The 27,391-nt window shown below is 36.5% G+C and overlaps 1 protein-coding gene and 1 long non-coding RNA gene across 4 annotated transcripts; both read right to left on the reverse strand.

Moving 5' to 3' along the window:
• Positions 1 to 747: 747 nt before the first annotated feature.
• Positions 748 to 15,077, reverse strand: LOC104229115 (protein PIN-LIKES 5). 3 transcript variants are annotated; one of them, XM_070155977.1, is made up of 11 exons: positions 14,894 to 15,077; positions 10,229 to 10,494; positions 9,742 to 9,821; positions 9,378 to 9,502; positions 8,976 to 9,097; positions 8,114 to 8,335; positions 7,193 to 7,303; positions 6,974 to 7,074; positions 6,614 to 6,666; positions 5,452 to 5,637; positions 748 to 813 (listed from the first exon to the last, which is right to left on the reverse strand). In XM_070155977.1, the coding sequence occupies exons 2-11, from the start codon at positions 10,361 to 10,363 to the stop codon at positions 785 to 787; spliced, it is 1,164 nt and encodes a 387-aa protein (XP_070012078.1). In that variant the 5' UTR covers positions 10,364 to 10,494; positions 14,894 to 15,077; the 3' UTR covers positions 748 to 784. The 3 variants fall into 3 exon arrangements, with proteins under 3 accessions (XP_070012078.1, XP_070012079.1, XP_009779996.1); XM_070155978.1 differs by lacking the exon at positions 748 to 813 and adding an exon at positions 816 to 838; XM_009781694.2 differs by lacking the exon at positions 748 to 813 and adding an exon at positions 4,870 to 5,307.
• On the reverse strand, positions 3,134 to 3,495 carry LOC138876881 (uncharacterized). The gene is made up of 2 exons (XR_011402183.1): positions 3,422 to 3,495; positions 3,134 to 3,313 (listed from the first exon to the last, which is right to left on the reverse strand). It is a non-coding gene; the product is annotated as an uncharacterized lncRNA (long non-coding RNA).
• Positions 15,078 to 27,391: the final 12,314 nt, after the last annotated feature.

The following is a 27,391-nucleotide window of genomic DNA, read 5'->3' on the forward strand; positions in this document are numbered from 1 at the left end:
TTTGCATTGCAAAACGACTGAAAAGTTTCAGTCCAGGGCAGTTCTGAATTTGAACTTTCAGAAGTTCAAAATGCCCTGATGCTGCAATGGGTTTAGGGCAGTAATAATCAAGGTTTAACAAGGGTAGTATGGGGTTCTAAAAGAACAGAAAAAGCTTAGTTTAAGTGAGCTGACAAGTAGGGTACTGAATTAGGATTAAATTAATGTCAATGGGGAACAAGACATAAGAGCATGGGAATTAAAATGAATACTTAAATGAACCCATAACTCTTGAACAAAAGGAATAAGCCAGGCGTGGGGAACAAAGTGGCTGGCATCAAGAAGATGCTTAGGCATGTGGTTTAATAGGTATGGGCAGTCTGCAATTGGCAGAATCCAGGGCAGCTTGACTGCACTGGTTTGTTTGGCTTATAAATAAGCTATTTTCAGAACTTAAAAGGGGCTGGACTTTTAGTCTTCAGAAAAAGAGAAAACAAAGAGAAAATTTTCAGAACACTTTAACTAAACACTGTCCAAAACTGCACAAGGAACTAAGTTGGTTGAGCTGTTCTGGCCAATCTTCCTGATTGTCGGAACTGTACTGTGTATTTGCTGAGCTTTGTGGTTATTGGATTTTCTGTTGCTGTTACATTCGATATCTTGGGTTTCCTGCTGTCTCTCTGCTCTGTTTTCTGGGATTGTCTGTCCATTGCTCGATCACTTGTTGAGCTTCATCATTGTGGCTGTTTTGGTTGTTGCTGTGTTGTGTTGTTTACCTGCTGCTGCTGTGCTTGCTGTGTACCACTCAACTGATCCTTTTCCTTCTTCTGTTCTCTATACCAGGTACACAACTAATACACTGTCAATGTAATTGGAAAGTTGAGCATGAATACAAAAGAAAAGACCTGAAGAATGTCTTTTATACATAGATTGTTACATTAAATATCATGTAATGTATAATAATTTTCATTCCTGTTTGGGTATTGGAAGTAGCCTGCATGTCTAGTAGATATCAATGTAGATTAGTTGGATGTTAGTTTATATATGTATGCTGTTAGGTAAAAAATATGCCCAATACAATAGGTTGTATCCCAGACTTGGTTTAATTGTGTAACATATCGTTTAATATATGCCAAGCATGAAATTATCCAAGTTCATCTCCTTTGGATGAATTGCTTTGTTATAATTATTGATCAGCCACACCTTTAGAACAAAGAACACAAGTTTACGGTCTCAACCTCACAGGGGTCGAGCCCAGGTCGAAACAGACCAAGCAGGCCCGCATCGAACAAACAGTGGCCCAGGTCTGGCCCATCCCGCATGAGCTGGATTTGGGCCCGTAATGTTCAATCAGTTGTCCGTGTGCGTAGTCATATTTTCTTATTCTATAAAAGCATTTTGAATCCTGCTATAAATAACCTGCAAGCATGCAATTAACTAGGACTATTTCTGTTTCCAATTAGTAGAGACAAACGCGACAAGAAACGTAGCTGCTATAGGATATCCTTTTAAAATAAGGACGAGATGAGCCTCGCCAAGTAAAAACGCGCAAGCTGCGGGGCCCTCGTCAAATGTATATATCAAAGCATCCAGTTTCCAAGGCAGTCGTTTAGCAAATCTCACGACCCTCCCGGAATAATAACGCGATAGTCGCTTTAGGCGCGCCTTTAATAATTTAATTTTCTTAAACTCGGGTGCACATTTATGTGACCCAAATCCAAATCTCAACGGGATCGAAATACGTCTCTAATCACGGGCACATTGATTGTGGCGTGGCCCGAGATGCATTTCCATGACGTTGTAAATTCCTTTTAATAATAAATGAGACGAGCCTCGACAAACAAAAAATGTAGAAGCTACGGGGCCCTCTAAATGTATATATATTAAAAATTCTTAGAATTCGGGACATGCCGTTTAGCAAATTTTACGGCCTTCCCCAAAATAACAATACGTTAGTTGCTTTAGGCACGTCTTAATAATTTATTTTTCCTAATTCGGGTGCACATTTATGTGACCCAAATCCAAATCTCAACCGAGTCGAGATATGTCAATAACCACGGGTGCATTGATGTAATGTGGTTCGAGATATATTTTCACGACGTGGCAATTCTCGTAAAAAATAATAATAAAAGCGGTCAAGAGTTTAAAACTTGCACATAGGTTTAACATGTATAAAATCAGATAATCAAGCCAAATATAACAGTTGAGCGACCGTGCTAGAACCACGGAACTCGGGAATGCCTAACACCTTCTCCCGGGTTAACAGAATTCCTTATCCGGATTTCTGGTACGCAGACTGTAATACGGAGTCATTCTTTTCCTCGATTCGGGATTAAAATTGGTGACTTGGGACACCCTAAACCTCCCAAGTGGCGACTCTGAAATAAATAAACCAATCCCGTTTCGATTGTCCTTTAATTGGAAAAACTCCCTTGCCCCTCGCGGGGCGGAAAAAGGAGGTGTGACACCTGCGCTGCTAGAATCAATAGAATTAAGAATGCCACAAGCTATATGAATAAGTCTTTCTCTTTCACTTATCAGGGATGCCCCATTTATTTTGGGAGGAAGACTAGCAATCTTTTTTACGGTATGCTTTCTAAGGTGGTCAAGAAACTTAATGGATAACAAGCCAATATGATGTCCTTTGGAGGGAGAATGATCTTGATTAAACATGTCTTACAATCCCTCCCCACATACATCCTTTCGGCTATGAACCCTCCTAAAGGAATTACTAAGCTCATGGAGAAACACTTTGCAAACTTCTTTTGGGGCACAAATGAAGGTAAAAACAAATATCATTGGTCTTCATGGAATAATCTTTGTCTTCCCAAAGATGAGGGAGGAGCCGGTGTCAGAAAAATGGAGGATATCATAGATACACTTAACATTAAAAGATGGTGGAGATTCAGAACTCACCCCTCCCTATGGGCCAACCTTCTCAAGAATAAATATTGCAAAAGAGCCCATCCAGTGAACAAAAAGTCAAATCCCTCTAATTCTCATATTTGGAGAAACATGCTCAAAATCAGAGACAAAGCAGAGGAAAACATTAGATGGGAAATACAAAAAGGTAATTATACCTTTTGGTGGGATAACTGGACAGGTAAAGGTGCATTGGCCAACATATTACAAGGTAGTGGAAGATCCTCTAAAGTACAGGTGAAATACTTCATAATTAATGGAGAATGGAATATTGTCAAACTCAACAATGTTCTTCCCGTGCATATTATGGATAGTGTTGCTCAACTGGATATAGGTGACCCAAATGAGGACGATTTCCCGGTTTGGACTACTTCTAATGATGGGAGATTTTCTTCTAACTCAGCATGGCATTCTATTAGATTCAAGAAACAGAAAAATATCTTCATAAACAAAATCTAGCATAACTCTCTCCCTTTTAAGATGTCCTTTATCTCTTGGAGAATTTTCAAAAATAGGTTACCTTTTGATGATGTTATTTGCAGATTTGGTACTAACATTATTTCCAGATGTTCTTGTTGTTCTTCTGCGCAGGTAGAAACAGTTCAACATGTCTTTAATGGTAGTGAAGCTGCCATCTTCATATGGAACAACATAGGTAATGCATTTGGAATCAAACATCAGCAGGAGCCTATTATTGCTACCTTCAAAAGATGGTGGGAAACAACGGCCAATAATAAAATGCACAATCAAATGCTTCAGATAGCTCCTACAATCATATGCTGGGAACTGTGGAAACAAAGAAATGCATGCAAATATGGAAAACAAAGAAGTTTCAGCTGAACTCGATGCGACACCAAATTACATGGACATTGAAAACGGCTATCTCCAACATGGTACCAGGTGAATACACTCAGATGGAATGGACTTTATTATGTGATAAGGTCGAGAGACTCAGACCATATCAGAAATGGATACAAGTTACATGGGAGTCTCCACTACCCGACACTATCAAAGTTAATACGGATGGAAGCTTTTGCAAAGAAAGTGGTAAGGCAGGCATTGGAGGGGTAGTCAGGAACAGTCAAGGGGACCTTATTGCGGCCTTTTCTATTCATATCAGCTGTGATGATCATACCATGGCAGAGGCTAAAGCAGCAGAGTTTGGAGGGAAATGGTGCAGTCAGAATGGGTACACTAATTTCTCTATCGAACTGGACTCAAAGATCATAATGGATATGCTCACGGATGGAAATCCTAATAACATGAAGATTAAAAAGGTTATAGACAGAGCTCCCTCATCATTAAACAAACTAGAGCTACGATCAGGCACTGTTTCAGAGAGGGGAATCAGGTTGCGAATTGTCTTGCTAAATTGGCTACAACCACAAATCAGAGAAGGTTGTATCACTCACTCCAAGAATTGCCTAGCAATGCAAAAGGGCTCTTTCTCCTCGATAAATGACAACTTCCCAGTATAAGGACAAAGTATGAAAAATCTAATTTCTTTGTTAGTTAATGTTGTTCATAGATCTAAGGAAGGAGGGTGTATATATATGAACCTCCTGTCCTTCTTTTGGGGTGATTGCATCACCATTGTTGTATTTTTGTGAGGTCAAGTCTAGCCCCCCTCTTGCACTTTTTTGAATACAACACAATAAAAAAAAAAATAAAAAAAACATGGGAATGTCACAAATATTCCTCAAGCCTATATCGACCTAAGTTTCAACTAACCTTTCTATGAGATGGAAAGCATACCAGTCAGCTAGGAAATAGAGCATGTGTTTGCTTGGATATTTTCAGTTATTAGTGTAAACAAAATTATGTCAGAAAACTAGTATCTCATTCTTTATTGCTTCCTCACGTAACCTTATGCTCATCGTCATAGGCGAATTTAAGATTTAAACTTTATGATTTCATGCTAAAGCTACTGACTATTGGCCATGAAATAAATAAATGTACAAAGGACAATCAACTAAATACTTTCCTTACATATATAGAACAACATACAAGCACCTTATGAAGGGGGTCATATTACTTGAAAGAATTGAAGCTAAAAACATAGTAGTGAAAAACAAAATAATGAGGGTAAATAAAACAAATAGAATGGTCCCACACACTAGTATTATATCTATTCTGATGGAATATTTCTAATACCTAATTCCATAGGGTATATATTTCACAAATTTTTCCCCAAAGTAGGAATGTAGGATGTGTATCAAGATTACTTTAAAGCACACCACACCATTATATAATATCTTCATATTGTGTCTTCTTGTGACAATCAGGACAAGAGCCACATGAATACAGTGGACCAAATAGTAAGTGCAAATGCTGCAACCAAATAAGTCCACAAGAAAAGGACTGAACACTCTTCTTGTGCTACATCAAATAATTGTGTCATTGTTCCTGCACCAGTATATATATATATATATATATATCGCCATAATCATAATATATCAGTTCATCGTTCTCAACAGTTACCTCGAAAATAAGACAGATAACTTGCTACAACAGGTTAATTTACACGAAATAAGAGCGTTTGAAGCGTACCGATATTCATGGCGGGTGGCAATGTGTATTGAATCATTATCACAAATTTGTAAAGGGGATCTGCTGCAAGGAATCCTAGTTTGTCTGCTACTTTAAGAACTAGAATTCCTACTAGAGGACTGAATATATACCGCACACATACCACTGATATTATGATCATTGGTTTCACTTTTGCCTTCCTTAATCCTGTCAAGTTGGTAATGCAGAAGTTAACTTCAATGTCTCAAAAGAAAAATCTGAGAACTAGGACAACACAATGTAAACTATTTTTATGTTATCATATTGTTCATAAAAGATTGGATTAATAACATAGAAATAAGGCATGTTACAATATGTTAAAATACCTTGGTAATGTAAGAATTAGTTATATTGTTAGTAGTACTAAAGGTGTCAAATGGGCGGGTTGGGTAGATTTTGGGCGGGTCAAAACAGGCTGAGTCAATAAATGGGTCGGTCAAATGACCCGCCCAAAAGTTACTTGGGTTGAGATGGGTTGGTTCAAGATGGACTAAAATTTGGGTCATAACCTAACTCATCCAACTCTTATCAAACTTTAATTAATGTCTATTATTTTCTTATGAACTATTTACTTATGTATAATTTTTTTTTTCTTTTGTTATGGCCATATATGACATATCAAACAAAAAAGAATTATTTTAAAGATATTTTAGCAGCGTTTTGACCAATTTGAACCAAAAATCAGCCAACATTAGATGAGCTAAGATGTTCTGGGTTAAGATTGGCTGAGTTGAACAAATGGGCGAGTCAATGACCGACCCAACCTTGGGCGGGTCAAATGGATCTCAAATTACCACCCCTAGTGTATACAAGTTAAAAAACTAACGAGCTTTAACTTCTATCCACTGGCAGTGTGAAGGATCTTTTATACTGTCAAATCACCTAAAAGAGTAATGTATATCCATAAATGGTTAGATTAGTAACCTAAAAAATAAAACATGTTACTTAATAGAACATGTTAAAAGAATCTGTAAAAATGCTTTATACTTGCATCGTCAGTGTATACAAGTTAAACTCTTAGAGTTATACATATTCTATACTCCTAAGAGATATTCCTATTATATGAGTACCTCATAACAATTGATAGCTAAAAATATCATTACTTTCAGTTAAGCATCAGGACAAGAAATGACATCATTCTAACCTTGGGTGAGGTTTCCTCCTAGTATAAGAGTGATACAAGGAATGGTCCCATCCCTGCATTGAGAGGAAGGTGAGATGTCAATTTCACACAAAACAAGAATATAATGAAGCAAGAATTTGAATATTAGTAACTATTAATCTTATTTAAAATGTAAATCACATTAGGGATTTTACACAAATAGCCTGCCAATTTGTTATTATACCTGGTTATACATATATTACATATGAATTATATATCATAGATTTTTTGGTTATTTTTAGTGGTGGACGGCTATTTAGGTTAATTCTTCATCACAATATGGCCATAATAAAATTATTTGATTTTATCAACTTGAATAAAAGAACGGAGATTGAAACATACCCAAGTAATTTGATTGAGTCTTGGATAACTCTGAGGGGAGCAGCACTACCAATAATCAGGTTTTTCAACCATGTTACTGAACCAAATATAAGTCCTATAATCTGGAATTTTTACCAAAAAATGAAAAAAAAAACAGTAATTATTATTTGTTATTCATCTTTTGTATGAATTCCAAATTAAAAAAAAAAACAAGTGTTGATAATATTAAATGGAACTTACTGCTGCAACTGTTGGAGGTGCCAGTAGTTCCTCCACAATTTTGTGCAAAAATTTACTCCATGATGATACTTCCCCTTCTCTTGGTTCCATGTCTGTTTTTTCACATGCTTTCTGCAAGTTACATTGATTGATGAATCAGAAATATGCCTATTTCTTTTTGTTGTTGTACGATTTCTGAACTTTAATCGCTAAAATAAGGACAGTCCGATGCATAAGGTATCCCATGTTCACTCAGGGTCCGAGGAAAGGCCGCATCCCAAGGGCCGTAATGTAGACAGTTTACCCTAATGCAAGCATTGTTGGTTTGAACCCATGACATATTGGTCACACGAAAACAGCTTTACAATTGTTCCAAGGCTCTCCTTTTGAACTTTAATCACTATGACAATAGAATCACAAAATCATTTTGCTACATATAATTAGTAATTGAATTTCACCCACTATAACAGTATATAAATAAATTTTTGTCACATTATAATTTAACTTTATATAATATAATAGTAAAATGACAAATCACCTTGACAGTAGGTTTTGTCGTTAAAGAGGTTAAAATTTAGTGATTCTATTGTTATAATAAGCAAGAAGGGGAGTCTTGGCGTAACTGGTAAAGTTGATGTCATGTGACCAGGAGGTCACAGGTTCGAGATGTGAAAACACGCTCTTGCATAAATGCAGGATAAGACTATTTACGATAGACCCTTGTGATCCGGCCTATCCCATATGCCTATCGCTTTCTTGAGTTGATATTTAACTTGCACCCGGAGGATTCAATTTTCCTTTCAATTGCTTTAAACAAAAAGTAGTTTTGCAATCTTACTGTTATGGTTGGTAAAGTTTAACGACTTTACTGTTATAGTGGATAAAGTTTAGATATTTTAAAGTTATAAAATTAACCAAAATAAAGAAGGGAGGGAATTTTACAGTTTGATTTTCAGGGTCATATGCAGTTGATTTTGTTGGTGCAATGCTAAGAGCAAGATCATTTTGGTCAACTCCTTCAAGAAGGTGAGATCTTTCATTTGCATCAAAATCATTATTTGGTTTCTTCAAAGCATCTTCCTCAGCTGCTTTTAGTGCTTTAAATTTCACAGATGAGCTTCTTATTAAATGGTATGTGTGGGTCCATATGTAGAAACCACCAACCTGTAAAATCAAGAAAATTAATTGTTAGAATAATTAGAACTTAATTTTTAGACCACAAATTCATGGATGTTGGTCTAAATTTGATGCAGTGAATATATACAAGGACATAGTTCACTAAGCTTTACCGTTATAACAGTAAAATCATAAAACTATTTCATATCGTATTAAAATAAACGAACATTACCCACTACAATATTAAAACCACATAACTTTTTTTTTTATCACATTGAAGTAACTGGCCGATTCAAGTAGCATAATTTAGTTACATTATCGTGACAAAAAATAGTTGCACCACTTTTATTATTATAGTGAAGAAGTTCAGTCACTTTAATAAAAAGGCAGCTCAGTGAACAAAACATTTAGCGTTCGGTTCTAGTGAAAGGCCGCACCCTAAGGGTGTGATGTCGATAGCCTACCGTAATGCAAGTATTAATGGCTGCTCTTACGGCTCGAACCTGTGGCCTATAGGTCATACGGAGACAACTTTACCGTTGCTCCAAGGCTCCCCTTCCGAAGTTAAGTAATGTGATAAAAAAAAATTATTTTATGACTTTATTGTTACACAATGAGAAAAATAAAGTGATCATACGATGAAATTAACAATTTAAAAAAATGTCTCTAGACTTCAATAAGAACTTACTGCCATGGAGAAAGAGGCATATGACAGACCAACAGAAGCACAAATTCCATGATCACCAAATGGGCTACGTTTCTCCTTGCAAATTGCTGGAATTACTATCAAAAGAAGGTTCCCCAAATTACCTGTTTGAAAAGATAAATTATCAGATTAGAAACTGGTAAAATATAAAAGGTGCAGTCTGGTACACAAAGCATCTCGCGTTCACGTAAGTTCGGGGGAAGGGTTGCACCCCAAGGGAGTGTGATATTGTATGCAGCCTACCTTGATACAAATATCAGTGACTGATTTTATGGCTCGAACCCGTCACCTACAGGTCACACGGCAATAACCATTGCTCGAAGGCTTCCCTTCCGAAACTGGGGAGGTAATAAAAAAGTTTCTAATAAAATGATAATTGTGTACCTGCTGAGCATGTAGCAATAATGAGTCCTTCTAAATGTAGATCTGGCTTCAGTATTTTCACAACTAACCATCCAAGAATTCCTCCAACTAGAAAAGTTAGCCCTATATTAATGGGCATAAACCACCTGACAATCCAAAATTAAGAAGTTTAGCTGTAATTTTGCCACTAAATGACTCAAAATCTAGACATTGATCTTGGGCAACAATTCCGCATGCATTAATCTCAAGTAAGTTGAATTGGCTATATGGATTCTCACTATCTATAATTTCTAACACTAGAAGTTCCCTATATTTTCTACGAGCACTTTTCCACAAAGGAATAATATTAATGCTGAATTAAAAGTTCAAATTTGTTAGTACATACCATGAGATTATGTCGTCCAAGGTGACAGTTTTTGCCAAACTTGCAAACATTAAAGAAGGCGTAAATACCACGAACACGATCTACAAAAAAACATATATAAATATATAAAATTAAAAAATAGACGATATCGTAAAATAGGTACTCCGTCTATGTCCCAAGTTATAAGCCATAGCTAGTTCAAATTTCGAGAGACAAATTTCATAATTTTAACCGCAGAATTGGATATAAAATCTTTCATTTTTTTAAAAAATAAAATATATATTTGAAAACTACGTAAAAAATATGATAAACCATAATAATTAACACTTCAAAATATTGAAGAAGCATATGAAAAAATTGTAATTAAAGAAAAACACGTTTAACTCTCGAAATCCAACACAACCACATAAATTGGGACAAAGTGAGTAAATAAGAAGCCAATGCATGTCAATATATCATAAATAATATAAAAGAAAATTAATATTTAAAAAATAAAGAAAATTCTTACTTTATTGAGAGATCTTCGGGCATCAGAGTGAAGAAGCTTGAGATAATCAGTGGCCATTAAAGCACCTAAAATACTTATGAGGAGTACTTGCAATATTGGCATAGATGCCACTTCAAATAATGTCCAAAACCCCATTTTTCTTCTTTTTCTTGATACTCTTTTCTCTAATTAAATCTCAACAAAATTAATTGTATTTAAAAAGAGCTGTAATCCCTTTTGTACAATTTAATACTACTTGTAAACTCTCCTTTTTGTCTCAAGACATCCTGAAAGAGACAGCAACAAGAAAGACCAAGAAAAAGTGAGTTCATATATGGAATGGCTAAAACTTAAAAAGAAAAAAAATAGTATATTTGTAGAATTTAAAGTCAGCAGATTTAGAATGAATGTGATCCACGATCTTATTGTTAGATGTGTACATTTTAATTTTCTCTTTATACATGTATACATAGCTTAAGTAAGAAAACAGATTCAGTTGAATTCATAGAACTCGTCATGGAACTCGTCATAGATCCGTCTATATGTGCCAAGAAGATATATTTAGAACTCTCCTTTCGTGTGTGTGTGTATATATATATATATAAGCGCAAATTCAAATTTATTAGTACCAGTTTTGTGTGTAATTTTTGTTTGTGGTGATTAATAATTTTTTTCTTCACCAAAAAAGACTCAATAGATTCAAAGTAATTGCAGATTTATCGTTCATATACGTATATACATATATATACACAACAACTCCAATCCCCCGTATCCCCTCCACAAGTTGCCATGGAAGACACTATTTAATTATGAGCAGGGACGGAGTTAGAATTCTAACTACGGGTACGGTAAAATGTAATATAGCAATTTTTACCAAAATCTTGTATTTTTGGTAAGAAATTTATTGTATAACTAATTTATCTGTAACAAATAAATTATCTTTTCTAGCTAGAATGAATGTTTACACTGTATAGCCGTCCATCCAAAAAGATAATATATATATATATATATATATAGAGAGAGAGAGAGTTAGTGTATATTTATGTATATAGACTAGCTCATATAAATATTTTTGGCCGAGCGATCAAATATGTAATTTTCTTTTGTCCAAAATCTAGAACTCATAAATTCGACCATTGATCCGCCTCTATTTACCAATTATGCTGGATGGCAGGGGCGGCTCAATATATAGATCTTTTGGCCTGAGGCAAAACCATATTGAGAAACCATTAAATTTATTTTATAAAAGTTTTACACTAGCAATAAAATTTGCTTTCTAAATAACAAATTAATCATTTAAGACAAACAATAGTAAATTTCAAAAAAAGAAGGGGGGGGGGGGAAGAGCACAAAGAATAAAGTGGTGGATTATCGGATGTTGAGGTTGAAAATTTTGATTTGGCTATCATCATAATCAAGAAAAAGAAATAAACATACATAACGTCATAACTTAAGTTTGAACACCAATACTCAGGGGCGGAGCTAGAATTTTTATTAATGGGAGTCAAAATATAAAGAAACAAACTCATCAAGAAGTCAAGGGGTGCCATTATATAGTATATATACATATTTTTTTAAAAATTACCGAGTTAAACAGTGTAATTTTCCGACCAAGGGGTGTCATGGGTACATGTGGCTCCGCCACTGCTAATACTGTCAAAAATGCTTACTCATTCTGATCAATTTAAACGATAATTGTAGTTCATTCTATTAATTAGTAGCACTTATTAGTGAATATCTAAAATTAATTGTAAATAACCTATTATATATGTTGAATTACACTAAAAGAAAATCGGTGCATGAATGCTTTTGTATTCATGCAGTTTCAGAGAAGATTGTAAAAGAAATTCATTATGTTGTCGATATATATCTTAATTCCTATATAAAAAGAATAAAATTAAAAGTGAAAATGAAGCAAATATACTAATTAATGAGTTAGAAAATTATCACAATTTATGAACTTATTGGTATAAAATAACCTCAATCAAATAGCAAAATATATACTATAACACTTTTATTTATAATAATTATTTATATAAATTCTATAGTATATATTAGTCATAATAATAAAAGATTGAGTAAATTTGGGGTCCTCCAGATTTTGGGGGCATGAGGCAATAGGGGAAGCGACAGTAGGAGAGTTCGGTTGGAAACCAATAATGAAGGTGAGGGTCCATACTTATAACTCACAATTATATAAAGACCATACCTGTCTATGTCACGCACTAGAGTAAGACCAACCATCTTTCTTAGGGCCCGTTTGGCCATAAGAATTGTAAAATTTTAAAAAAAGTAATTTTATTTTTCAAGTGAAAATGGTATTTGAAAATTAGAGTTGTATCTGGACATGAATATAATTTTGAGTTGTTTTTGAATTTTTGTGAGTAATCTAAGTGAAAATTTTGAAAAGTAAATTTTTGGAAAAGTGAAAATTTCAAAATTCATCTTCAAGTGAAAAGTGAAATGGCAAAACTCTGATTTAGAGTAAGTGAATTTTTTTTTATGTCCAAACGGGCTCAAAATATCACATGTGCATATGGTCCTAAAGTTCGTCTCGAAATCATCATTTTTAAAAAATATATTTTATTCGAATAAGTATTTGAAAATTGAAATTCTGTTTGAAATGAATTTTTTACTTTAAGGAAATTAAAGCTTTGTTAATGAAACTTATTACTAGGAAATTATTTTCAAACACATTTTGTATTTAACTTAAAAAGTACCAATAGATAAACCTACTAGTACCAAATAATTCATGCCTTAGCCGTCAAATACAACAAGAAACTATAATTGTGAAAATAATTTGTGACGTTAATCAGGCACTAAAGCCAAGCCTCTCCCAAAACAAAGGAGTTAACCCACAGTGACAAGAAAAAGTAACATAGCCAATTCAGCGCGGTGGATCCGAGATTTAAATTTTATGTGTTCAAATTTTAAGATTTTTAGCATTAAACTCATTATATTATTTACGTGTTCAGATATAATATTTGTTGATATTTCAGTAGTTTTTACATATATTTATACTCCTTAACGAAAATTATGAGATATGCTGTTATAAAGAACATATAATATAACGTATTTTTAAAATTGGTTCCAAAAAGCCTTTGACTTTTATAGGTCGACCTCGATTTCTTTTCATCTCTCAAATTCAAATTTTGGTAGGCAGAATTACTTAGCAACTGTAATATTGTCCTTATTTTTTTAAAAAAAAGAATAGCGCAAAAAGACCACCCAAAAGAAGGAAAAACTAGTACAGTCAAATATTTCTATAACAGCCTCGTTTGTTGCGGTATTTTTGGCTGTTATAATGAAATGCTGTTATAAAGAACATATAATATAACGTATTTTTAAGAAATGAAATTAATGGTAATGAAACTTGAAATCAAGATTCAAGATCATAGAAGATTCTTGCCTTTTCCGAAAGTTATGTGATTAATTACAACAAAACAAAGTGAACTTAACTCAAACATAATATTTTTATAGCAAGATGTCATTAATTTAGTATTTCTATTATACAAAAATTAATCTTCTTCATGTGCGGCATACTATGTTAATCTCAAAGAAGACATTAAAAAATAAACATAATTAGTACGTATATTGACAACTCATTTTCATGTGCAAGAGCACTCATTAGGGGAAAAAACAAAGGAACGAAAACTCAACGATTAAAGCTATTTCAAGTAACTTTATAATAGCTTGTTTGCAGAAGCTTCTAAAATTAATTTAATTTTAAAAAGTATTTGTTTTTAAAAGTATTTTCTAAAAAAAAAGTACATTTAGGTGAGAAGTGGTTTGTATTTAAATAATTAATTTAAAAAGTACTTTTGAACAACATTTAATATTTGGCCAAATTTTTAAAAAGTGCTTCTAAGTATATTTATCTTAAAAGTGCTTTTGATGCTACTAACTGCTTCTGCTTCTACTCAAAATTACTTTTTTCCTTCTAAAAGCTTGGTCAAATACTTTAACTTTGAAATATATGCACTTTTGCCCCTCCACGCAAAAAAAAAAAAAAAAAAGCTAAGTAGAACTTAAGTTATATACACTGATACTGTAAAAATTTATATATTTGATTATGAATGAATTTTAATCTATAACAACAGATTATTTTATTTTAGTTAAATATATATTAAAATTTATCATAAAGATTCACATAGTCGGACCTCTCTATAACAACATCCTTATATAACAATACTTCATTAGAAAAGTCAAATTTTTTCGGAACCAAATTTCATATATATTAGGTATCTTAAACAACCCAGTGTAATTCCACAAGTAGGGTTTGGGGAGAGTAATATGTACGCAGACCTCGGGCAGAGAGACTGTTTCCAGGAACATATAACCATTGCTAGAGAAGACTGATAAATCAACAGTGAATTAATACTTAAGAAAATCATAAACATGAAATCATAAATAAATGAGTAAGAGAATGAAATCCATTCTTTTTTAATTCAGAAATAAGTCAGCACTGCAATCTCATTCATAAAAACTTCTTAATTACAGCAAAAAGATAAGTCTAATGCATCAGAATTCATCGTAATTTCACACACTTCACACAATCAACCAACACACACACAAAACAGAAGATAATCAAAGTTAGAGAGATAATTGAATAGAAAAAAATTAACACAGAGGCATTGGCAAAAGAATTAATATAAAAATAAAAGAAAGGTGGCGAAGGAGCAAAACCTGGAATTAAGCATGGGTTTGATGCTGAGGCGGAGCTAGAGTTCTTCCCAAAACTTATATTTGAGTTAAAAAACCTATTTAATAAACTTAAAATATTAAAATTTAAAACTCATAAGCTCACTCGAGAAAGAATAGAGTGAGACTCCAAAAGGTGGGAGAGAAATATTATTGCCAACACTAATCTGACCTTAAATAGGTGCGGTGTTGGGTTCCTGATATACCACGTTTTGCAATTTTATTTTATTTTTTATTTTATTTTTGGGTTTCAGAATGGGAGAGTCCAATAATTTTTTAAACATAAAAAGCTGACTAATTAGTAGATGTGCAATATGGTGGACATTTTTTTTTCCGGGTGAAATTTAAAAATAGCCAGATTTACAATTGATCGTTTAAAAATAGCCTAATTTCAAAAATAATTGAAATTTAGCCACTTTTCATTTAGACATAAATCTGAGCGAAAATACTGTTCAAAACCCGGAAAATACGCCAGTATATTATGCTGGAGTTCAGCATAAGTATACTTGAACTCCAGCATATTATATTGGAGTTCCAGGATAAGTATGTTGGAACTCCAGTATAATATGATGGAGTTCCAGCATAGTACACTAGAACTCCAGCATAATATACTGGAGTTCCAGCAAGTATACCGGTTCAGCATAATATGCTGGAAGTTCATACACAGGTGCACCGAACTCCAGTATATTATGCTGGACCGGTCTCTGTTGCAATAAAATAGTAGCTATTTTTCATTAACTTGGTAAACGCTGGCTATTTTTGAATGACCAATCCAAAAAATGGCTATACCGTGTTATTTTCACTTTTTTTTTTTCTTACACAAAAGCCCACTAATCAGTAGTCGCCTATTAGTAGCGGGGTTTTGAAAAAAATGCAAAATTGGTATTGAGAATCCTTTATACAAAGGGGCTCAATAATTTTTATATATATATATATATATATCAAAAAAATTATTTTTATCCTATTTGAATCGTATAATTTCGGATGAAATGATTCAATTGAATTCTTTTTTAATTCTAGCTTTGCCGTCGGGTAATAGAAATCAAATGAGATCGACGATGATCCTATAATCCAACAAAAAAAGAATTGTGGTAGAATGATAATTATTTTTTTTATTCATAATCAGATATTATGAAGTCGTTTTTGTTAGATTGCATTTTATCCCTAAAGTAAAATTTTTGACACCAAATTACAATTTAGTCAGGGTAGGAATACGGAACACCGGTAGAAACTAAAAAGGATGATCATAAAACCCTGCTAGGCTGGACAATTATTGCGTCCACTTGGGGTCCCTAGCTAATGGCATGTGGGTAGGGAGAACCTTTGTGCCTTGAGAAACACCTAGAATTATTTCTACTTCTAGGTTGTTTTTAAGACGAAGCTAACCTTCAAGACAAATTAATTGCTAATGTAACTGAAAAATAATTAGAGTAAATTATAATTAAGTAAATCAAAATAAACTGAGATGAAATAATTCAAAAGCACTCAAGTTGAAATTAAATGATAACCTCCGATGTACTATTAAAAAAAACATTTCCGTCATCTTTTTGAAAATGTGATTTACTATTTTATTATATATATATTGTTTACTCGTAAAATGGTACAGTTGAATTTATATGTGGTTTCTAGACAAGTGAATTAATTTGATCCTGAAATAATAAAATACAATAACAACAACAACAACAACAACAACAACAACAACAACCACCCAGTAAAATCTCACAGACCTGAAATAATAAAATAATTAAAAAAATATGCAATACTTAGCCTTGTGATGGAGACGAAATAACATAAACACAATAGTTCCGTGCAAAACAATAACGAAATAGAAAAGCAAGAGGATAAAATTGTATTAAGCTTTGGATAGAGTGTAGTATAAGTTTGCCAGAAAATTCGTGTCTATTACAATGATAGCTGAGCTAACTATTTATAGCTATGTCTAGAGAAGGAGGTCTTAGGATCGTGCCCCTCTTTAATTTCAATTATGAGAGCCATTGATGAAGATGTAACGGTGAGCATAAATGCCAAATTCCCTGCAACGAGCAATTGTACTTAATGCCATGGAATATTCCCTATTAAATGCTACTGGGCAAGGAGTATTTATTACATCCTTATGAGCATTATTCTTTCTGGTGACAGGCGGAACAGTTGCCTTCGGTCTTGGACATCCCCCCGTCCAGATTTCATGTCTCCCTTTTTTGGACGACCATGTGACATATCATATTTTAGTCTATACAGATAGTCCCCCTGCTTTCCGGTGACATAACTTTGTGTTTTCCAGGAAGTTGGTAGAAATATTATTTTTGCGGGAATTACTATAACTCCCTCTAAAGGTTTCTGACGGTTGATTGGATGCACGTCTCTCCGCTTTTAATGACCCGAACACGCGTCATCCCACGATTCAGCATAACTTTTACCGATTATCGAGGTAATCAGTGCCATGAATTTAGCCGCCAAAACTTTTGCTTATACGTATCAACTTTCTCCCTTATACTCCATAATTTTCCAAGCTTCCCTTATTCGACTTGCATCTTGCTCTTCATCTTTTCCCCAATTCTCTTCAAGCAAAATCTTTTCCTTATTCCATACAATGGCTTCTTCCTCAAAATGTACCAGTTATTCAAAGAAAAAGAATAAGGCCGAGGACTCTGCTCCTCCAACGGTGGAATCCATTATCCCTAGAAGTCTTGTTACCATAAAAGACTTTAAAGAGAAATTTCCTACTGCTAACCCTCGTACATGGGTTGTCAGTAGGTATCCTTTTTCTATCCGTCCTTCTAGCACTCCTGCTATGAAGGAAGACTGCCGCTGTCATGATTTGGATATTGTTGCTCCTGATCTATCGAGCGAGTGACCCTACCCAAATAGGGTTTTACATACTTTTACACGTATCCCTTTACTTTGGGTGCATTCTCTTTGAATGGAGAGTTTGACTCCATTATTGCAGAGTTTTGCCTTTGCTACCAGGTGTGTTTGGCACAAGTAAGTCCTTATATGTGGAGGACGGTTGTCTGCCTTCGGCGTCTGTGCCAAGAAACAAGAGAGGAACTATCTTTAGCTCATGTGATGAAACTCTATTCTCCCAAGATCTTCCGCAGGGGAATAAAAAACCTCTGCAAGTGTGGCCACCATGCTTTGTTATCTAGCATGGATGATGACAACGACCATGGGTAGATAGAAAGATTCGTTGTATTTGCCACCAGCGACATCGTTCCAGCAACGACTTCACCCTTTACGGAAGCGTGGAACCATACTCGTAATTTTTTTGTTTAATATTTGGTTGATTAGGGATTCTTCCATATCTGTATTGATCCTTCATTCTATACTTGTTTCAGCAACTTGATGGGTTCCGCCTATGGTTGAAGGCTTAGGATAGTGGGTTCAAAAGATCTTGGACGTTACTACGTCCGAGACCCGTACATGGAAAGAGATGTCCATCAAATACGGGTGGAAAGACAAAAATCATGGTAATTCAGTCTAACCTTGTTTAAACTTTTTATGTGAGGAAATTGATTGATCCCTTCTATCTTTTTTTTTGAACTCAGGTCTACCTGCGGGCTCTGTTGCAGTCCTCGAGGAGGACATCTTAGCTGATCCTGCTGATGTGGCGAGGCTGCTTTAGGAGGCGCTTACTCGAACAGGTGTCTTCGAGCCTGCTTCAGACACATGTGTTTTACTACGGAGTCCCCGGTCGAAGAACAAGCAGCCAAAAAGAAGGCATTCTTCCATGTCCGGCGGAAAAAATAAGAGGGTGAAGACTATTGCCCCCGAGTCTTCTCTAGAAGTTGTGATCACTAGACCTCCTCCCGTGCGTCATAGACCGTGATGATCGACGATGATAGAGAAACTAGTGATGATGGAGCTCTCTACATAGAAGGTGGCATTCATCATCAACTCAACAAAATGCTCAATCGTTGAGTTAGTTATACCAACCGAGGGTGACATCTCGGCACTTTGGGGGGAGTGTGATTTAGTAGAAAATGACAACTCCTATTTTATGGCCCCAATTGTTGTGCCTGGTACTACGGGGCTGAGTACCAAGTCTGTACCGCCTTTGGTTGGCGATCATCCAACAACTAACACTGCACTTGATGCAGCCATTTCTCATTCTTCAACTCCATCTGCTTTATCTACATCTTCACCTGTTTTTTCACCAGCAACTGCTACATCATCTCCACCAGTCGCGCCTGGCCATGAAGAAGGTGTTCCTCTTCCCCAGTCCCCAGTTCATGGGATCTTGGGACAAAATTATGCTGCCCTTTTTGAAGATCCACAAAGGAGGAGGAATGTTACTCTTTCGGTCTCTACAGGATGCAACTTACTATCCCGGCTGGTGGAGCTTACTAACTATCTGAAGTCCTTTTGTGAAAGATTGGGAAAAGATTCAGGCACTCTCAGGAGAGTATTTTTTGAACAACGCCATGCACAATGCCGTAGCGGTAGGTTCCTTTCTTCCTTTATTATTTCTTCTATTTTTGTCTAAACATATCCTGAATCTTGCCTTTCCTGCTTTGTAGGCTAACTTTCTTGCTTCTGAAGGCCTTTAGAGGTTGATTCGTGAGAAGGAAGAAATTACTTCCGCACGGGATCAACTTTTAGCACAACGGGAGCAAGTGTCGCTTGCCTCTCGGAACTAAAATCCAAGGCACTGAGGCCGTTGTGTTGGAGGCTTATTTGCAGCAAAACAAGCAAGAGGGGGTAACCTTTAGCCAAGAGATCGCCCCATTGAGGGTTCAATTTGAAGAAGATAAAGCTAAATAGGTTGAAGTCCATAATGTCGTTCTTGCTGCAGCCGATCGTGAGGCTGCTTCCGCTGAAAGATTGAATAATTTGGAGGCAGCCTTGAGTTCCAAAAATGCAAAGCTTGCTGTTGTGGGGGTGAAATATTCCAAGCTGTATGAGAAGTATAGGAAAACTATCGAGCATAATAGGCTATTTAGTTCAACTGTCCGTGACCTTGATGTTAGCCTCGCATCTATTAGATCCGCCCGGGAGAGCCTTTCTGCCGAGGTAACCTGACTCAAAGAAGAACTCAAGCGCCGAAAGGTTTCCCTCATTGTTAAAAAAACTTATGTTATGTACAGCATGAGGAGAAAAACCTTGGAAGAGGCCAAAGCTGGTATCATTCACATTGATGCTGAAATTGCTAAGGCTTGTGAACTTGAGTTAGCTGCTAAAAGTGGTCTCCCAACGAGGTCTGATGCTCCTGAACTTTCTGGTTCCGGTTCCGAGTTTTTGGGAACTGAAGAAGAATCGGAGGATGATGATGCTGAAGGCCAAACTGGTGAAGACAAAAATTTTGAGCCATCGATGGACCCATCTACTGCTCCCGAGGACGCCAACACTTCTCTTCCTCCAGTTTCTGGAGATACTGCAGTTTAGCTTTTCTTTTCTTTTCCAATTCTTGTATCTGTGCCGTTTTGGCATGTTACTGTAAATAAAACATCTTTTTGCTCCAGTATTGGTTGGGTCTTACTTTTGCTTGAATCTTCATGCGAGTTGTTTAATCTTTACATTTTCTCCCTTTTGCTTAAGAGTTTTGCGCAATTTTTTCTGTTTGCGTCTTATTATGTGAAGCCTCGGGTGTACTTTCCCCGAAAGCATTTCAACCCTTTTTGTGAGGGCTGTTATAAGCATTTGCGCATGTTTACTTTTTGCGTCCTTTTATATAAGACTTCGGGTGTATTTTTCCCCGAAGGTATTTTAATTCCGGGCATAAATTCTTCCGAAACCAACCCTTTAACTTGAGGATTTCTATAATAGAGGGCCCTCTTATGTTTACGGTGCTCTTGAAGAGGACGTCTCTTTTCATTACAGAACTAGCATTTGAAGTACTTGTTTAACTTTCAAATGACAAAGTTAATTCATCGTTCAGACAAGAAACAAGATAAAACAAAAGGATTTCATTTCATTTTATTCCTTCTATTTTCAAAAATTACATAAGCATTTGGTATGCTGAAAAGAAATTGCCATTACTTATAGCTAATTTGTACAACTTATTTCTACAGGGCTGTCTGCAGTCCCTGGTCCCAATGATACAATTATGTTTCCAGTTTTTCATTTCCCAACTTGACGTGGCAGTTATTGTTGCCTTATCCTCATATCATTCCGCCCAGTGTTCGAATGAGAAGAATACTAACTGGAACAGTGAAAGTCCTGCACTTTCAAGGATCCCATTAATGAATTGCTAGACAATCTTATACTTGGTAACAAACTTCTCTTCCCCTTAGGAATTTATGTTATCGAGAAAAATACTATCTAACAATCCTTTAAGTATTTTCACTTGTAAACGGTCGAATAACCTTTGTCCTATAGCAAACTTAATTTCCCGGTGGGAATTTTCTATAGAGCCAAAGACTATCTAACTGTTCTGAAGTGGATCTTTGCTTGTGTGCCTTGTTCTTAAAGGTCTTATTGCTGTTGTTGGAGATTTCTTTTGTAGTATGATTTCTGTTGCTGCCTCATTAAAAATCTTTCCAGAAAAACCCAGTTGGGACAAAAACTGAACGAATGGAAAAAGAGTGCAGCACATACTTTCAGTTCGGGTGATGTTCATCAGCAGTAATATCTTTTGAGGTGCACCACATTCCAATTTTTGGGCAACGTTTCTTCATTTTGATGCTCCAATTCATACGAACCTTTCCCGGTGATAGCTGAAATCCGGTAGGGGCCTTCCCATGTTGGACCTAGTATACCTACGTTATACTCTTATGTGTTTTGAGTTACTTTCCTTAGGACCAAGTCTCCTACTTTGAAATAATGGAGGTTGGATCTTCGATTATAATATTACTCCATTCTCTACTTTTGGGCTGCCATTCTTACATGCGCCAAGTCACTACGCTCATCGATGAGCTCCAAGTTGACTAACATTGCTTCGTTGTTTTATTCTTTATCTGCTTGGAAATATCTCAAGGTGGGTTCCCCTACTTCCACTGGGATTAAAGCTTCTGCACTGTATAAAAGGGAAAAGGGATTTTTTCCTGTGCTCGATTTGTCTATTGTTTGGTATGCCCATAAATCTCCAAGTAATTCCTCGGGCCAATTACCTTTAGCCGCTTCCAACCTTTTCTTGAGGTTTTGTATAATAACTTTGTTCGTTGACTTTGCTCGACCATTTGCACTCGGATGATAGGGTGAAGATGTGATCCTCTTTATTTTCAAGTATTCGAGGAACTTTGTGACTTTTACACCGATAAACTGTGGCCCATTATTACATGCTATCTCTTTTGGTATTCTGAACTTACAAATTATATTTTCCCACAAGAAATCCACCATTTTGCGCTCGCCGATCTTCTGATAAGGACCTGTTTTAACCCACTTAGAAAAATAGTCAGTCAAAATTAAAAGAAATCTTAACTTTCCGGGAGCCGGTGGAAGTGGTCTGACGATGTTCATCTTTAACTTCATGAATGGGCACGGGGATAAAACCGAATATAAGGGTTCTGCCGGTCAATGCACTAATGGTGTATAACATTTGTACTTATCACATTTTGTATGAAGTCTTTGGCATCTTGTTCCATGTTGGGCCAATAATATCCTGCCCTTACGAACTTTAGTACTAAGGAATTTGCGCCCGAACGGTTGCCGCATATCCCTTCGTGGACTTCTTGCATGAAGTAATTAGTTTCAGATGCTCCTAAGCATCGAGCCAACGGGCCTTGGAAAGATTTTCTATACAATTGGCCTCTCTTAAAGCTATATCGCACTGCTTTGGCGCGTAGCACCCGAGATGCTTTCAGGTCTTTGGTTAGCTTCTCGTGCTCGAGATAATCGTTGATTTCATTCTCTAGTCCTAGACCAAATTAGTTGTATTTACCTAATAATAACTATCTGTATCCAGGATCGAGTTCATCAGTTGTACCACTATCCTAGATTCCGATCCCTTTATTTCTGTGGATAATCCGAGTTTAACCAATGCGTCTGCTTCTACGTTACCTTCACTCGGGATATGAGTAATCTACCACTCCCGGAATCGCACCAATAGAGCCTGGACCTTCACCATGTATTATTGCATGCGCTCCTTTTTGGTTTTGAAGATCCCGTAGACCTGATTTACCATTAGCTATGAGCCGCATTTGATTTTGATGACCTCAAAATCAAGTCCCTAGGCCAGTTCGAGTCCTGAAACTAAAGCTTCATACTCTAGTTGATTGTTAGTTAAAGGAACCATTCTGATGGCTCACCTAAGGGTTTCCCCCGAAGGCATGATTAATACTATATCAAGCCCGGACGCTTTTATGTTGGAAGCTCCATCCGTAAATAAGGTCTAAACCCCTGATGTTGATTCCAACACCATTACTGCCATTTTGGTTGCCAAAGGTAGCAATCCCGGACTGAAATCGTCCATAAAGTCAGCCAAGACTTGTGACTTAATTGCAACCCTTGGTTTATATTCTATGTCGAACTCACTCATTTCGCTGGCCCATGGATACTAGAGCTAAGGCTAGTTTCTCCAAATATGGTTAGTGAGTTTCTGCTTCCGTTAAAATTTTACTAACATAATAAATGGGAGATTGCATACCTTTGTCCTTACGGACTAAAACCATACTTACTGCAACTTCCGAGACCGTAAGGTAGACTAACAACGCTTTACCTTCTTTTGGTTTTGAAAGTAATGGAGGGCTTGACAAGTACCTTTTCAAATCCCTTAAAGCCTGCTAGCACTACGGGGTCCATTTGAAATTATTTTTCTTTTTAAGCAGTGTGAAGAAACAATGACATTTTTCTGATGATCGAAAAATGGACCGGCTCAAAGCTGCCAATCTCCCCGTGAGCCTTTGGACTTCCTTCACATTCGACAGTTGTTCTGGGATATATTTGATGGCTTTGATCTTGTCGGGGTTTACCTCAATTCCCCTTTGTGATACCAAAAATCCTAGGAACTTCCCGGAGCTAACCTCGAACACACATTTTTGGGGGTTAAGCTTCATGTTATGCTTCATCAGGATATCAAAGGTTTCTTGCATATGCTTAAGCTTATCACCTACATTCAAAGTCTTAACGAGCATATCGTCTATATAAACTTCCATAGTTTTTCTTATTTGCTTTTCGAACATCTTGTTCACGAGCCGCTGGTATGTGGCTCTGGCGTTCTTCAAACCAAAGGGCATCAATTGTAGCAATATATACCGAAATTTGTTATAAAAGAAGTCTTTTCATTATCCTCTAGGTTCATTTTAATTTAGTTGTACCCGGAATAAGCATCGAGAAAACTCATCAATTCTTGCCCAACCATTGCATCAATCATTTGATCGATGTTTGGCAGTGGGAATAAGTCTTTTGGGTTTGCCTTATTAAGATCTTTATAATCTACACACATCCGAAATTCGTTGTTCTTCTTAGGAACTACGACTACATTAGCTAGCCAGTCAGGATACTTTACCTCTTGGATTGACCTGATGTTAAGCAAACGAGTTACCTCATCTTTGACGAATTTATTCCTGACTTCCGTAATAGGGTGTTTCTTTTGTCTTACCGGAGGTATGTTAGGGTCCATACTTAAATAATGTATGGCTACCTCCGTATTCCTGCCTCTGTTCTCTCTTTGTTTTTACTCTCTCTTATTTCTTATTTTCTCTCTTTTGTTTCTCCGCTCTTTTCTTTTCTTTACTCTCTTGTTTTCCCTCTTATTTTCTTTCTCTCTCTTGTTTTTTCCGCTCTTTCTTTCTCTCTTTTATTTGGTTACGGTCGAATCCTATGGAGATTGCCTACGTATCATGACCCCGCATGAATTAGACCAAGCGTAGTTCTTGGGGATAAGTGCAAAATAAAACATTTTTTGGGATTTTCTGTTTTCATAAAAAACAAATGCATCCATTACAAAACTCAAAATTAATAACTTCCAAAAGACTAACATATTTCGACGCAAAGATGGAATACAGACTCTGAAAATAGACATCAACAGCAGAAAATACAGACTCGAAAACCATTTGCCAAAATCTAGCATAAAGAAGATACAAACTCAACATGACTGACAGACGCTAATGAAAGGGAAATGCAGACTCAAACGAACAAATCATGAATACATCAATGCTCCTGGTGCCCGCGGTACATCATTTGGTCTCACCGCGGGCCTATATGCAAGCTCCCTTTGGAGTCGATCCAAGTCGCTCATTATATGTTTGACAAATGTCATTACTGCTGCAAAGAAGGTAGTACGAGTCATATCCTCACAGATATGGCACTTCATAATGATGTAGTCAGCAATGTTTCTAATTCTCTCTCTTATGACGCCTTTTTCTTGTAACAAACGCCCAATTTGTTGGGCCCTGGCTTCCAAAGTTTGCTCAGCCGCATGATTTTGCTCCTGAAGTTGTTGCAAATTTATTTCTAATTGCGCCAATGCTGTATAACAATGTTCCCTTTCAACTTTGAAGTCTTTGGCCTGTTTGATCATTTTGTTTTCCGTGGCGATGACCCTTTTCTTTAACCCTGCGACCTCATCGTCGTACCTTTCTCTCAACTGCTTAACCAGGCATACCCGTTCATATGCGTTTTTAGCCAACTATTTTTGAGCCTTGGCTAGTTCACTTTCTGCTTTGTTCAAATCGAAACTATAGTCACTTACTTTCTGCCTTAGGTTAGCTATGAGCTTTTCATCTCTGTCACTTCGGACTGGATTTTTTGCCGCTACTTTCAATTTCTGAATTTGAGCTCGAAGGGCCTCATTTTCTTTGGCTAGCTTTTTCTTTTCTCCTTCGTCTGCCGCCACTTGCAAGCTATTCTCGAATTGAAGTTCTCTGACTTGCTTTTCCAATTTGCTTATGGTAGCCCTATACTCGTTTTCTTTGGTCAGCTAGTCCCATTGCACCTGAGCTCAGTCGGTGTATTGCTGGACATGGGGTCTCTTTGCGGGGCTGTCAGGCTCATGTTGAACTCGAGATCTTTTACCATACCAAGAAATATAACTGGGCTCCACCTCGCCTCTGGATAGGTCTCGTACTTGAGTGTTAGGCCCTAAGAATCTGCACTGATGCCAAACCCAACGCACTTTTTCTTCTGGGAAGGCCGCTTTTGGCATTAACTCAATGACTTGCTGACTCAGATCTTCATTGTGCGGGATGGTCTGGTATCGGCCTAACTGACGTAAGACTCTGTGCGGAGCATAAGTCTGGATACTCCGCAGACCCATCAACAGCAAAAAACACACCTCAGCCGACATATAGATTACTTCACTAACCGAAAGCCAACCAAATGTCCATTCGATCTTATTTGCGGTCAAAGATCTCAGATGAGCATGCCATGCTTTCGTACCATCTGGAAATTCATAACCCTCTACTCACTTTTCATGTTTTCGATGCACACGAGGCCAGTCATACCGCAATTCAAGTATCCGGGACGGTGGCAAAGATGTTCCTCTAGCTATATTTGTAACAGCATATTGGACCCTTCAAAGAAATTTGCTCCTTCTCGATAACGAGTAAGAGATCGGTAAATTTCTGCCAAGATCAACGGCACTATAGTCCCATTTTCCTTTTTCATCATAAAGTCAGCTATCCCTACTAGCCCCATCTCTATGTTCCCGTCTTTTCTCGGGCAAACCAAAATACCCAGGAATGCCACTATGAAAGCTAATCCTCTCCGAGCTTCCCACTTGTCTTGATTTCCAGCGTGAGTAAGACCGGTATCAGGCATTTCGAAGCCGCGGGGATTCCCGTAACGTTGATACAGAAAGTAGAAGGTACAAAATCCTTTGGCCAAATTTCTGTCTCGGATGTCCCGGCTGATGCTTAACAAGTCCAAAAATTTGTGAAGGGTCACTGTTCTTGGTGCTACCGGGTACTGACTTTTGAGATTCCCTTCGAACCTGGCATAGCGTGCTATCTCTTCCAGCGTAAGAGTTAACTCGAAATCCGCAAAGTGGAACACATTATGTGCTGGGTCCCAAAACGGTATCAAAGCCTCAATCACATCTTTTCTAGGCTTAACCTTCAAAAGCCCAATAAGACCGCCCAATGCTTTTGTCACAACTTTCCTGCTATCATCCCCCAAATCATGCCACCACATATGTAGCTTCAAAGGGATCTCTTCACGGACTGAGAAAGGTTCATTTTGATTTCTGCTCATCCTACACATTTATTAATGTAATTTTAATTAAAAGAAAATTATGACTCATTTTGACTTAAGAGAAAAGACCGTTTTCAAAATTTTCCACAAAACATCCGGCCTTGCCAACACGGCCTTTCAACACTTCCAAATAAAGATCTTAAGGCTGTGTTAGCTAACCGGCCAAAACCTTTGAAAGTGACAAAAAGTGGTTGTTCTTGCAAAAACAACCTTCCAGCGCCCTTTTAGGGACATTCGGTTATTTCTAACGAGAATGGCATCACCCTAATTATTTTCAAATTAAAGTAAAAACATTTCTGGCTATTTTCGCAAAAGGAAGTTGGACCCGATGGGGGTTGCCTACGTATCTCACACCCTATGAGAATCAAACTGGCGTAGTCCGGGCAAATAAGACGAACTATTTTGAAAACAAGAGTC

This window comes from Nicotiana sylvestris, chromosome 9, assembly GCF_000393655.2.
Source record: "Nicotiana sylvestris chromosome 9, ASM39365v2, whole genome shotgun sequence".
NCBI classification, from domain to species: Eukaryota; Viridiplantae; Streptophyta; class Magnoliopsida; order Solanales; family Solanaceae; genus Nicotiana; species Nicotiana sylvestris.